Source organism: Heloderma suspectum, chromosome 10 (genome assembly GCF_057233095.1).
Source record: "Heloderma suspectum isolate Gila_16-S chromosome 10, 16-S_ref, whole genome shotgun sequence".
NCBI classification, from domain to species: Eukaryota; Metazoa; Chordata; class Lepidosauria; order Squamata; family Helodermatidae; genus Heloderma; species Heloderma suspectum.
Genome location: NC_139467.1, coordinates 31,027,599 through 31,041,284, shown reverse-complemented (window position 1 = coordinate 31,041,284; position 13,686 = coordinate 31,027,599). Strand labels below are relative to the sequence as shown.

Sequence of the window (13,686 nt, the reverse complement as noted above, 5' to 3'; positions counted from 1 at the left end):
GCTTTCCCAATCTTAAACCAGTCCGTTGTTCCGTGGTCTGTTCTTACCGTTGCTACTTGGTCGTTATACAGATTCCTCAGGAGGCAGACAAGATGATTTGGTATCCCCATACCACCAAGAACTTGCCACAATTTGTTGTGATCCACACAGTCAAAGGCTTTAGAATAGTCAATAAAGCAGAAATAGATGTTTTTCTGAAACTCCCTGGCTTTCTCCATTATCCAGCGGATATTGGCAATTTGGTCTCTAGTTCCTCTGCCTTTTCTAAACCCAGCTTGTACATCTGGCAGTTTTCGTTCCATGAATTGCTGGAGTCTACCTTGCAAGATCTTGAGCATTACCTTACTGGCATGTGAAATAAGTGCCACTGTTTGATAGTTTGAACATTCTTTGGTGCTTCCCTTTTTTGGTATGGGGATACAAGTTGATTTTTTCCAATCTGTTGGCCATTCTTGTGTTTTCCAAATTTGCTGGCATATGGCATGCATCACCTTGACAGCATCATCTTGCAAGATTTTAAACAGTTCAGCCGGGATACCGTCGTCTCCTGCTGCCTTATTAGCAATGCTTCTTAAGGCCCATTCAACCTCACTCTTCAGGATGTCCGGCTCTAGCTCACTGACTACACCATCAAATCTATCCCTGATATTATTATCCTTCCTATACAGATCTTCCGTATATTCTTGCCACCTTTTCTTGATCTCTTCTGCTTCTGTTATGTCCTTGCCATCTTTGTTTTTGATCATACCCATTTTTGCCTGGAATTTACCTCCGATGTTTCTAATTTTCTGGAAGAGGTCTCTTGTCCTTCCTATTCTATTATCTTCTTCCGCTTCCGCGCATTGCTTGTTTAAAAATAAGTCCTTATTTCTTCTGGCTAACCTCTAGAATTTTGCATTTAATTGGGCATATCTCCCCCTATCACTGTTGCCTTTTGCTTTCCTTCTTTTTTGGGCTGCTTCCAGTGTCTCAGCAGACAGCCATCTTGCCTTCTTGGTTTTCTTTTTCTTTGGGACGTTTTTTGTTGCCGCCTCCTGAACAGTGTTGCGAACTTCTGTCCATAGTTCTTCCGGGACCCTATCTACTAAATCTAGTCCCTTAAATCTATTCTTCACCTCCACTGCATATTCATTAGGAATATTTGTGAGCTCATATCTAACTGATCTGTGGGTCTTCCCTATTCTCTTTAGTCTGATTCTAAATTGTTCAATTGGGCTCTGGATGTCTGCCCTAAAGTCCTACCCTAACCAACAGCAGCACAGGGCAGAGGGGATGCAGGTGGCAGTGGGAGAGTAGGAGATGCGGAGGCTTGAGTGGATCACAAAAAGCTTTGCTTAACAGGATTGGAGGACAAGAGGAAAGCAAATCGATGTACAAAGAGGGGTGAGGAAGCTTCTGTTCAAGGCACAGGGAGCAGCATGGAGGGGATGGTGGGGAAACAACAGGGGGTTCATGAAGAAATGAAAAATGGGTGTAAGCAGAAAAGGCCAGGTGTGGAGAGCAGTGAAAGTTAGGACCTGTAGATTAAAAAGAGTTATTTTTTCCAGTCTTCTTTGGCACTCTTGCCAGTATGGGCCCAGTGACTGCACTGCAACTGGAACACTGCTTCAAAGAACTGGCTTTTTCATTTGTGCCATGTCAGATTCCATTCAAAGAATGATAGCTTGTCTTTAAGAATACTAAGAACATTTTTGTTTTTGTTTTTTTTAGTGCCATCCAAAACTGGAAGTGTTCCACCCACTTCACACTGCTCACTCAATATTTCCCCTGAAAAATCAGAGTAGAATTTTTCAAGAATTTCCCAAGTAGTTTGGGCGCGAGAGAGTAAAACATCCCCTTTAGCTCCTATGACTCTGAACATGGCAGGGTGCTTAAAGAAGTGAGAGGCAATTTAAGGAAGCTTTATTTATTTTTATTTTTTTAAAGAAAGGTGTTCATGATAAGGAGATAAAAGCTTTAGAACGGAAAAAGAGCTGTTCTTATTCAATTTGTATATTTCTGATGCTAACAATTTGCAGACACGAAACACCTACATCGATAATTGGACTGACTAGGTTCACACAACACGATAACTCAAATTAAGAGATTGAGTATGGGTTGAGTGTGGTTTGTCGTTGAACCGTGGGTTGTTGCTGAACCTTGGGTTATCATGTTGTCTGAACCCAGTGCATTTTCTGCAGTGTGGCTTATTTTTCTCAAACAAGTACCCTGATTTGATTTTGGGTTGTGAACTGTGGGTTGTTCATAGTTAACACACCATGGTTTGTTAGTGTAGCTGGGTTCAGGCAACATAATAAACTACAGTTCAGCAACAACCCATGGTTCCATGACAACCCATACTCAACCACTGAGTGTGGGTTGTCATGTTGTGTGAACCCAGTCAGTCCAATTATCTACATAGGTGTTTAGTGTCTACAAATTGTTAGCATCAGAAAGTGTGGGTTATCGTGTTGTGTGACCAGTCAGTGACAGTATTCTAGAAGTTTCTGTTGCCTCTGTCTGTCTGTCTGTCTATCTATCATCTATCTACTATCATGTTTATCCTGCTGTTCAGCTGAAACAGGCTCCCAGAAGAGCTTACAAAGATCAGAAATATGATAGTCCCTCCCTGCAGGCTTAAAATATAAATGACCAGATACAAAAGGAAAAGGGATTGGGGGGGAAGAGTTGGGAAAGCAATCTCAAATGTTCCCTTCTCTCCCTTACTTCACCCTGATGGAATGGCTGCTGCCAGGTGACAGTTGTTGGAGGGTGGAGCTTGATGGAGCTGCCTTCTCTTCCAACCAAATTGTTATCTCTCTCTTCTTGAGAACTTTTAAAGTCATTTGCTGGGAAGCCCCACCTGGAAAAAATCTGGAGTGGAAGGCTGCCTGCAGCAGTAGTACCCGCTGCCCATGTACACATACTTTTACCTGGCACTCTATTTTAGGAGAGTATAAGAAGTTTAGCATATGTCTGCAGATGAACTTGTTCTCAAAGGCTTCTTCTCCAGTCAGGATATAAACTGAGGGTGAGGGAGGGAATGTTTGAAGTGTTTATGAGAATTTGTTTATGTCTGTCCATGTCCTTCATGTTCTTCTTCTTCTTTTGCATAGTCTGTCTTATGGGGATGAAGCTTTAAAAATCAGAGGGTGACGAGAAACAAATATTTTAAAGTGTGGTGGATAGGGATGGTGCAGGCCACCGATTCCGTATGGGAATATGGCAGAATCCCCCCTGCCTGCACCCCTGAGCCCTGCTCGCGGAGCCCCTGCCCCTGCTCGGGAGCAGCCCGCAGTCACCCCAGCAGCTTCATCAAGCTCCGCAGCTGCCATTTTTTAAAAAATAAAATGGCGGTCGCAAAATGCGCATATTTGCATATGTGCAAAAATTTGCATTTTTTGTGTATGCGAAAATGCACATTTTGCCAATGCGCATATTTGCGTGTGCGTGAAGATGTGCATTTTGTGAATGCACATTTTTGCACATGCGCGAAAATGCACATTTTTGCAAAAAAGTGCTTTTCGCGTGCATGCAAATATGCTTGATGAGGCTGCAGTGGTGAGTGTGGGCTGCTCGCTGAACGCAGAAGGGTCTCAAGCATGGTCCGGGGAATGGCGAGCAGGGGCAGGGGCTGGGCAGGTGCCCGGAGAACCTGGACGGTGGTGGGTTCACACATCCCTAGCGGCGGACATGTTTTTGGCACACCTTCTCTGCCCTGCAAACAGATGTCTTGGAATACAGTGAATGTGCGTCGAGAAACTTCCAGACCTCAGATGTAAGTAAGGTGACCACTTATGCATCACCAAAAAAGAAGAAATGCATTGGCTGAATCAGAGGACACAGATTTGCAGAAAATGTGCATATGCTAATTCCTACATATAAATGCTAATTTAGAAATGATTACTATAATGTCAATAGAAACACAATGCACCTCTCCATAGTGGACTATTTGAACTATGACCTGGTGATCTGTGCATGTGTGTTTGGTCTGTTGCCCAGCTGCTGACTCCTGATGGGCAACTTCAAGGTCCCTGCTGCTCTCCCTTCTTATGGATCTCTGTCTTTAAACCGGACTTGAACTGGACAGCCCTTTGAATAAGGACTGTCCTTTGTAATGCCGGACACATGACCACCCTGTCCCACGCTTATACTGGGTTAACCAAGTTTCAAAGCATTTTCACAGTCAGCAGATTGCCTTGCCAATCATGCTAGTATTTCTACATAACCTCTCTTAGCACCAGACCCCATCAGTGAACTGGAGTGACGCTCGTCTTGGTGGCCAGGCATATGCTTTACACGCGTAAGGTCCCCATTCTGTTCTCTATTCTCTCCTCTTAGAAGAGCTCACATAGCAGAGCTGGAATAACGAAAGATCTCTACTTGAAACCTTCGAAAGCTTTGTTGCTATTCACAGCAGACAGAATTAGAACAGAGATAGACCACTGTGCTTGACTCACTATAAAGCCACACATATACATATACTATGGTCAACACCCATTAACAGTGCAATAGATTTCAAACACAGAAGAAGGAGGAGGACGACGACAACAGCAACAAATCACCCAGTTCAATAACAAATCCAGTTCAAAACATCTGGTTAATTAAACAGAATACCCAATAATGGAAATCAAAGAAAAATACTGAATAAGTCCCATTGAGTTCAATGGGGCTTACTCTCAAGTAAGTGGCTATTAGATTACAGCCTAAGTATTCTAAGTCTCCTGGTATTTTGCATTGGGGGGTGATGATGATGGTTTGTGTGGTTGAAATCTATTGTTCCTTATCTCTCCCCAGTAGACAGGGTAAACAGGTTTGCCTTTATGAATCGTCATTTTGATGCCCTTTAAAAATATTTGAAAGGATTTTGGAAGCAAAATATCTTGTGCAGTATGAACACACAGACACACACGGCTTACTTCTGTTTATTTATGTACTGTTGCCCCGTGGGCTGTCGAATGGGATCTGCTTAACGTATCTTCATTTCTGTGTGCTTGTATGAGACGCCAGTACCCTTGCCGCTTTGCCAGTCAATGCCATACCGCTGTCCCTTCCGATTGCCAACTGGGTAGCCACCGTTCAGGTTGGACCAATAGCAGTTTAAGTACCACCACGCTCCATGCACAGTGACAGCGCAGTTCTGTGTCCCGCTGTCATTGTCCCTGTCATGGGTGGAAAATGGATGTCCCTTATGGAATGACATGGAGTCACCTGTAAAGTGCAAGGGTGCTGTGTAAGTTTGCCTTGCAGCACTTTTTTTTTCTTTTGGCTGCCCTAGGCAACTTAATTCCATCCCCACCACCCCCATTATTATGTCTTGAGCAGCATAACAATAGCACATTAAGGGCACCATCCTATGCATATTTAGACATAAAAAAGCCTACAGTCCCTAGCACGCCCCAGGCAGCATACCTGGCTGGGGCCTGCTGGGAATTGCAGGCCTCTTTTCTGTCGAAACATACATAGGATTGTGCCCTAAATGATCAAGAGCTGACCAGGATCAGTGGTGTAGTGGAGTCAGGGCTCATAGGGATGCAGCACTAGCAGTTTTTTATTCGCACAGAATCAAAACTAACTAACTCTGCCACCCCCCTAGACTTCTCTGTTCCCTCTGAGCTTAGCTGCAATTCTCACGGTAGCTTGGGAGAAATGAATTTTCCCAGCAACAATATATTATTCCTTGTTGTAATGCAGATAATTTGGAGGTGTCTTGCTCTTGAATGTGCAGTGAACACCCATCAGCTTTATAAAAAGACCTGCTCCTAGTGGAGATAAAACTGGTAGAACTGGTTTGTTGATATGGGCCAACGCAGCTGCCTGCATTTTTGCACTCTCTCTGGAGCGTGGCTATGGGGATGGTCATGAGGAGCACACCTGCACTTCAAAACTTACCACTACACCACTGACCAGGATTCTCTCATATTTAATTTCTTGGCTTTACACCTTCAAGCACAAGGTGATAAATTTGCCATCCCTGTATGATTAACTGAGAAAGCTAGAGGAATAATGTAATGTTAAAACAGCATTAAAGTCCCTCACCTGCTGAGCCACTGAGGAATGGTCCCAGGGCAAGTTGATAGTTTTCATCTTCTCCGCTGAGCTCAAAGGACTGATAAAGAGCAAAGGTTTTCTGGTCTTCAAAGTCCACCAAGTCCACCCGGAGCTGGTACTCTCCTAAGGAAAAAAGTGCACAAATTCAGCATAATTTTTGTCTCTTGCGCCACTTAGCCAGTGTTGCTAAGAAGATGGGAAGAAATAAAAAACAAAGAGCTTTTCTAAACGAGGCTGTTATCGTGTGCTTGTCATTCCTCACTCATGCTTGTTTATGGGTGCTTTAGATGACATTGTCACTGTCCAGTTTTGCTTCTGGTTTTTGAAAGCAATTTTGCAGGGATTTTTGGAGTGTGGGAAATCCAGCATGTTTTGTAAAAGTCAAGCCAAGTGCCAGTAGGGATGTACGAAAGTGACTTACCTTTAACGAAATTTGATTCAAGGTGGGGGGGAGGCGCTCCATCCCTCCCCCCCGAAATTCTGACCGGGGGGGGAGGTGCTCTGTCCCTCCCCCCCGAATCCTGGCCGGCCGGGTGTGCAAATGGCGGCGGCCGTAGCCGCCGCCGTTTGCGTCCCTGCAGTCAGCCGTGATAGGCTACGTAAATGTTTACGTAGCCTATCACGGCTGATTTAAAAGGAAAAAAACGCTGCGCGTACGCAAATTTGCATTCCTTATTTTGACACGTCTTAGTCTACGTAAACATTTACGTAGACTACGGCAAAAATAAGGGGAATGCAAATAGCGTAGCGTCTACGCTATTTGCGTTCCCCTTATTTTCGCCATCTTAGTCTACATAAATGTTTACGTAGACTAAGATGTGTCAAAATAAGGAACGCATACGCATACACATTTGCATACGCGCGTTTTTTTTTTCCTTTAAATCAGCCGTGATAGGCTACGTAAACATTTACATAGCCTATCACGGTATTTTTTTAAAAATCTAGCCGTGGTAGGCTACGTAAATCTTTACGTAGCCTATCACTTTTTTTTTTTTTTAACTGGAAATTTTGGTCTCTTCCAAAACTTGTTGAATGTTGGTGACTTCATTTATTCATTGAAACATTTATACCCAGCTTTTCTTTATAAAATGAACTCGAAAGTGACTTTAAAAATTTCATAAAATACTTAAAACACAATAAAATGCTTCTAATGTAGGGGCATGGGGAAAAAATGGTTACTGTATGACTAAATCTGGATCTAACCCAGTTACTATAAATAGAATACATCTTGCCCTCAGTCAGCTGCCCAGTTGCTAAGTATTGATTGGCAACTTCAAGGCCCCTGATCTCCCATCTTCTGGGTCTTGAAACTGGACTTGGGCTAGGCAGAACATAAGAACATCAGAAGAGCCCTGCTGGATCAGACCAAAGGACAAGTAGCCATTGATAGCCTTTTTCTCCAGGAATTTGTCTAACTTCTTTTTAAAGCCATCCAAATTGGTGGCCATCACTACATCCTGTGGTAGCAAATTCCATAGTTTTTGTGCTGTGTGAAGAACTACTTCCTTTTATCTGTCCTGAATCTCCCATCAATCAGCTTCATAGGATGAGCCCGAGTTCCAGCATTTTGAGAGAGGGAGAAAAATGTCTCCCTTTCCACATTCTCCACACCATGCATAAGTTTGTAGACCTCTATCGTGTCTCCCCTTACCCTCCTTTTTTTCAAGCTAAACAATCCCATCTGTTGCAAACTTCTGTCATAGGGGGGCCAGCCCCTTGATCATTTTAGGGTGCAATCCTATGTATGTTTAGACAAAAAAGGCCTACAACTTCCAGCATTCCCCACCCAGCATGGGGGAATGGCTGGCTGGGGAATGCTGGGAGTTGTAGGACTTTTTCTGTCTAAACATGCATAGGATTGCACCCTTAGTGCCCTTTTCCTCAACAGAAAATGCCATCAAATAGAGGACTCTCCTCTGCAAAATGGAAAACATGGTCACATCAGCAGTCCACAAACTCCCCTGTGCTAATGTGCCTCCAGAGGCCCTGCATGCCGTCCATCTGCAGTTAAGTGTCAATGCTTTGTGCCCAGTTATGGGAAGAAAATTGAACCATTGGTCAGGAGCTGTCATAACTATTCTAACCAATCATTGCCAGATTTGCTGCATGCTGTGTAGCCATCATGCCCTGGGGTATGCTGAATCCCAGGTATGCCTATTGTGATCTGATGTGGGTTGGGGATTTTCACCAGTGCAGCAGAATTATTATACCCATAATTCTCTCGACAATCTGCAGTTTGGGGTAAAATTAGAATACTCGCTGTTCATGCTGGTCTTTCCTCCCCCCTGCCCCATTTAGAAATAGTGGGTTGGATCTAGATTTACTCATACTTAGAGTAGATTTCAATGGATCTACTCTAGATATGACTAAATCTAGATCCAACCCATTATTTCCAAATGTGCATCTGTCTAGACAAATTGCCATATGAAAATTTCTAGTCAAATCTGAACTCTCTGCTCCTCTTCTATGGTGATGCGTAAGTGGCCACTGATATCAGTTTTATTTTCAGCCGCCGCCGCCTCTTCTTCTTCAGCAGCAGCAGCAGCAGCAGCAGCAGCCAGGCTCATATTTATACTAGACTGAGCCAATCCAGAGGATTCTTACTGTCTGCCAATCAAAGGGGTTGATATTGCATAGCACTATCTCTTTCTGGCCTGAATTGGTCTATGAGGTCTGAACTAGAGCTGTGAGCAAACAGCCTCTCAAAATTCTCCAGCCTGTTTGTGGGCAGAGAACCTGGGGGGACAATTTCACCGAATTTCTCCTAGGGGAGGAGAAATTCTCCAACAGTTTCTCACAGATAGGGCTCACTACTGACAGGGGTTGTAGTGCAGCTTCTTTCTTTTCTCCTAAGGGTTTTGGGTTTATCGCACTGCTTCTGCAGGTGGCAACCGCATCAGCTGTGTTGAGGCTTCTACTTTTCTGAGACAGGATTTTGAACTTCTTTTGGCGGTTTTTCTGAGCTTACCTAATCACTGCAAGGTGTCTGAGGGTGCTGTGTGTGTTTTCTCTCTCCATTACACATCTGTCCATGGCTCTGCAGCCTCCCAGGCCACCTGCACTTCCTGAACTGGAAAAGCCCCGTGGGAGGAATCGCCTCATGATGTCTTCCTCATGGTGGCTTTAACTGATGTGTGGGAAGCTGAGCAGGCTACAGGCTGCCACAGAGATTATTGTACAATGACAGACAGGACACTCATGTACACTCCTCAGCCACCTCATCAGGAAGGTCAGCACCAGAACCCCAATCCCAACCCATGAGAATTTCTCAGAAATTTCTCCTCCTTCGGATTTCTTTTTGAAAGCAATTTATTTTCTATCAAGTTGAATAAGAATGGTAAAAAAAAAAATGTGGGAGATATTTTCGGCACAGCATTAGTCTGAATGTGCATCGTACACGGTAGCTTGCTAGGCTTGGTTCCAGCCCCGGACACTGGAGACTCCTAACTTCAGCCCCGGAACCCTTGGCAATATATAATCATCATCTGAGCGGTCCTTCTAGTTTTAAATAGGTGACATCACTTTCAGAGCTGGCTCCAGGTCTGAGGGGGCCCTGGACAAAGTGCCTTCTGGTGGGCCTGCTCTTAAGTTGATGCCCCCCTCTCAATGTTGCCCTCCTGGTGGTGGCATCATCACTCCAAGGGTGGGTGAGGGCTGCCATTTTAATTTCCCACAATGCCCTTGAGTGCCTAACGTAGTGTCGCTCCAGGGCACTGTGGGAAATTAAAATAGAGGATCGCAGACCCAGCTGCGCAATGTAGAGGCCCTGGGACAGGTGTCCTTGCTGGTGGGACCTCCTGGGGCCCTAACAACTGTCCTAGGATAACGTACCACTGACACCAGGCCTGGTCTGTTTCCCACGTTTTGGTTATTGTTATACAGAAAAAACTGACTGGGTGTCCTAAAGTTGTGAACATCATATTTTTTTATTCCGCACAGACAGGTTGCTGCAGGTAAATCTGATCTTCTTGTTGAGAAAAGGAAAAAATTGCAGCTCTCGCTTGCCTCCCTGAGGCTCACGGGGGCATAGCAGGTCCCTCTCACAAGCCTCTATGCAATTAAATTTCCTCGAATCAAAAGGCTGGGTTCCATTACCCTCATGGGTGAGAAGATGAATGTTGTCATTGCCCATCCAGAATTCCGACAGCTGGTTTCCAAAGCCTTTCTTGTATTCACTCCAGGTGCGGTAGAAATCAACAGAGCCATCCCATCGCCTCTGAAATACCTGAGAAAGAGATGTGGGAAGAGAGGTGAGGGCCATCTGTAATTGGGTTATTATTTTGCTCAGCCACTCTGATCCATGAACTACGGCAGGTATACACAACCTTTTCAGCTCTGAGGGCCACATCAGATGTCAGCTGCAGGCTGGAGTCAGACACACACACACACACACACACACACACACGGGATGGACTGGTTTGGGGTCATGGTGAGGAGACTCCTTTCTGTCCTAGTGACCCCGATCTGGAGTGCTGTTTTTTTGATGCCATTATTTCTAGTGTTTTACTTAAGTGATCCCAAACAATATTGTGGCTAAGGATGTTGGAGAAATCAGCAACAGATTCAAATAAATTGGATTTCTCTGAATCCAACTTGTAGACTCTGCAGTGAACCAGCTTTTTCTGAGTCAGACAGATTCCATAGACTTCCAGACCAGTTTTCAATTTTGCGGAGGATTTGCACTAATGCAATTAGCTCTAATGTGCATTAGCATAAGTGCGCATTAGCACTAATGTACACCTGCACAACTGCGCTAATCCGCATTAGTTTATGAGCATTAGCACAAGTAGAATGACATTCTGGTAAAAAAAAATCTGACGCCATCAATGAGTGGATAACAGAACAAAAGAAACCTAGCAATCTGTGCAACACAGAAGGGACGGATTTAATGAAATCCATACTTCCCTAACTGTGACTTTGGAATAATTTTGCTCATTATTGAATAATTTTGTGCATTTTATGCATTATTCTTCATTATCTTTAGACTGTAAGCCCCTGTCAAGCCTGTAAAGAGCCATGTACATACACAGGATAACAACAATAAAAACATGTCATTATAATGTAAAACTTATTTACTGTCTTGAGCAAGTGGCTCTTTCAATTTTATATGAAATGATGGGTGGGTGGGAATCACCATGAGGAATCTCTGCATCTGTGATCTGCCCAGCCAACTTCGGCTATTGGCTGGTATAGAAATATAATAAATAAATAAATAAATAAATCTGGAATCCTTGCAAAATGGTGATAAGCTGCAATCAAAACCAAAGGAGCAAAACTCCCCATCATAACAGAGTGCATAGTAAGACTGCAGTGCCTTCATCTTGAGGCAGGGACTCACCAGCCAGCCCCCTCCATCAGTATCCATATCACAGAAGACCCGCAGTGGCTTGCAGTCTGGCAGGTAGATGGTGTACCAGCCGCTCAAGAACTCCCCCTTCCTCAAGAGCTCCTTGCAGTTCCTTGGTCCTGGGGAAAGATGCCAAAGGACAATAGACAATGGTAGCGGAGAAAGGAAAAATAATAAGCAAGGAATTCCCATTCTTTCAACAGATAATTTGGTACCATGGTTTGCATTGATCTCTTGTGTGAAAACTTCCCACATTTCTGACCAATTTGGTAAAAATTACCTCAGGCTCTGACATCAAGCAGTACCATGCTGCTGGGTCTAGCTGCCATTTTAATTTCCCACAATGTCCCAAAGCAACACTACATCGGAGAAGATAGACCATCTGCCTGGTGCTACTTGGTGCATTTTTGCTGTCATTGGTGCTTACTGCCAGGAAAACCCACTAGGGCCCACTGACAGAGAAAGGAGCCCACCACAGGGTACTTTGCCAAGACCATGAGATCTAGACACCTGAAAGTTGGCATGGATACTAAGAAGACTCTAAGGGTGTGCATGTCGGGATTATTTTGTTTTTAAAACATGTTAATTAATTTTAATGTGTCCATGAGGTTGAAGTCTGAAGCCAGAGGAGATTGACTGATTGCTTGTTTATTTCTATACCTCCCAATAGTTGGTGGAGGGAGAGAATTATAACCTGCCCAAAACCTCTAGAGGGACACAAGGTGCCCACCCTGCCTCACGCCGACACAGCAAAGGCTGCAAGCAAACTTACGCAGTTGTCCGAGTTGAACGCATTGTGCCCGTCCTGTCTGAGTGAAGCCAGACACCCCTAGGCATGGGACCTGCCAGGGTGCACTCCTACAAGCCCCTGAGGGAGACATCTTCCCACTCTATCCTTCTGAGGGAAACGTTGGAGGGGTCTGTCCACTCCATTCTTTTGAAGGGGGGCTGCCCCACAGCATGGGAGAAGGGGCAGGTTATAATTCTCTCCTTCCACCAACTATTGGGAGGTATAGAAATAAACAAACAAACAATCCATCAATCAATCTCCTCTGACTTCAGACTTCAACTGCATGGACACATTAAAATTAATTAACGTGTTTTAAAAACAAAATAATCCCGACATGCACACCCCTAGTCTCTCCTTAGTATCTATGCCAAATTTCAGGTGTCTAGATCTCATGGTCTTGGCAAAGTACCCTGTGGTGGGCTCCTTTCTCTGTTGGTGGGCCCTAGTGGGTTTTCCTGGCAGTAAGCAGCAATGACAGCAAAAATGCACCAAGTAGCACCAGGCAGATGGTCTATCTTCTCCGATGTAGTGTTGCTTTGGGGCATTGTGGGAAATTAAAATGGCAGCTAGACCCAGCAGCGTGGTGCGGCTTGATGTCAGAGCCTGAGGTAATTTTTACCAGACAATACAGAGTGAGAGGAGGGAAATGAATGAACAGTTTCCATTCTCAGCAGCAGTGTTTGGCCATTTCCCCTTTTGAAAAACCATATGATTCTGATTGTATTGGGGCCCAGATTTGAGGGGGACACTCCTACGTTGTTGAAATCTAGTGGGTTTACCTGGCAGTGCAGCAAACAACAAAACTGATGAGCTCCAGCTTAACTTCCTAAGAACAATGCTAAATCAGGGCACTGTGGGAAATTAAAATGGTGGGTGGCTCTTAGGTCCAGTCACCCAGTGTGAGTGAGTGTCCCCCAGGGCAGGTGTTAACACAGGGGCAGGCCCTGCCCGAGCGCAGGAATCTTTGGCAGCTACCTTAGGATGCTGCATGCTGACATTAGCCATGGATTGTATTTTGAGTACAGTGGATTAGGACTACTCCACGCTTTAAGAGCACATTTGAAGTATCTTACAATGTAATATTACTGTTACTTTTAACTAGGGATGTCAGAAAACTCTGCAATGGAACCAAATGAATTTGGATTTTGATGAATCTGACCAGTGGATTCCACAGCAGACCACCCCCCTCCTCCCTGGTGGGCAGATTCCGCTGACTTGTGGACAGTATTCTAGGTTTCCTCATGGAAAAATGCTCAAACATTTTTTTAAAATGACAAAAATGTACATTTCCCCATAGGCTAAAGCTTGAAAATGCACATTTTGGGGGATTCTGTGCATTTGAGGGGAATTTGCGCATTTTTGCATGTGCACAAATGCACATTTGCACAAATGCACATTTGCACAAATGCACATTTGCACAAATGCGTGTTTGCACAAATTCGGAAACTAAAAAAAGTCCAATTCCGTTGATGGGCGGACTGTGAAACGAAAAGCATCTGACAATCCGTGAAACACAGAT

At 44.3% G+C, this 13,686-nt stretch overlaps 1 protein-coding gene across 2 annotated transcripts in view; it reads right to left on the bottom strand.

Annotated features, from left to right (window-relative positions):
• Positions 1-3,868: 3,868 nt before the first annotated feature.
• The window catches only part of FCN3 (ficolin 3), a 36,902-nt gene continuing 27,084 nt past the window's right edge, over positions 3,869-13,686 (bottom strand). The window contains exons 5-8 of one of the 2 annotated variants that reach the window (XM_084815755.1): positions 11,369-11,496; positions 10,126-10,255; positions 6,019-6,153; positions 3,869-5,190 (exon numbers count right to left, since the gene is read on the bottom strand). In XM_084815755.1, coding sequence (XP_084671881.1) covers positions 4,949-5,190; positions 6,019-6,153; positions 10,126-10,255; positions 11,369-11,496 — 635 coding nt within the window. In that variant the 3' untranslated portion in view covers positions 3,869-4,948. The remainder of the gene's footprint in view (positions 5,191-6,018; positions 6,154-10,125; positions 10,256-11,368; positions 11,497-13,686) is intronic. The other variant, XM_084815756.1, reaches the window with a different exon arrangement.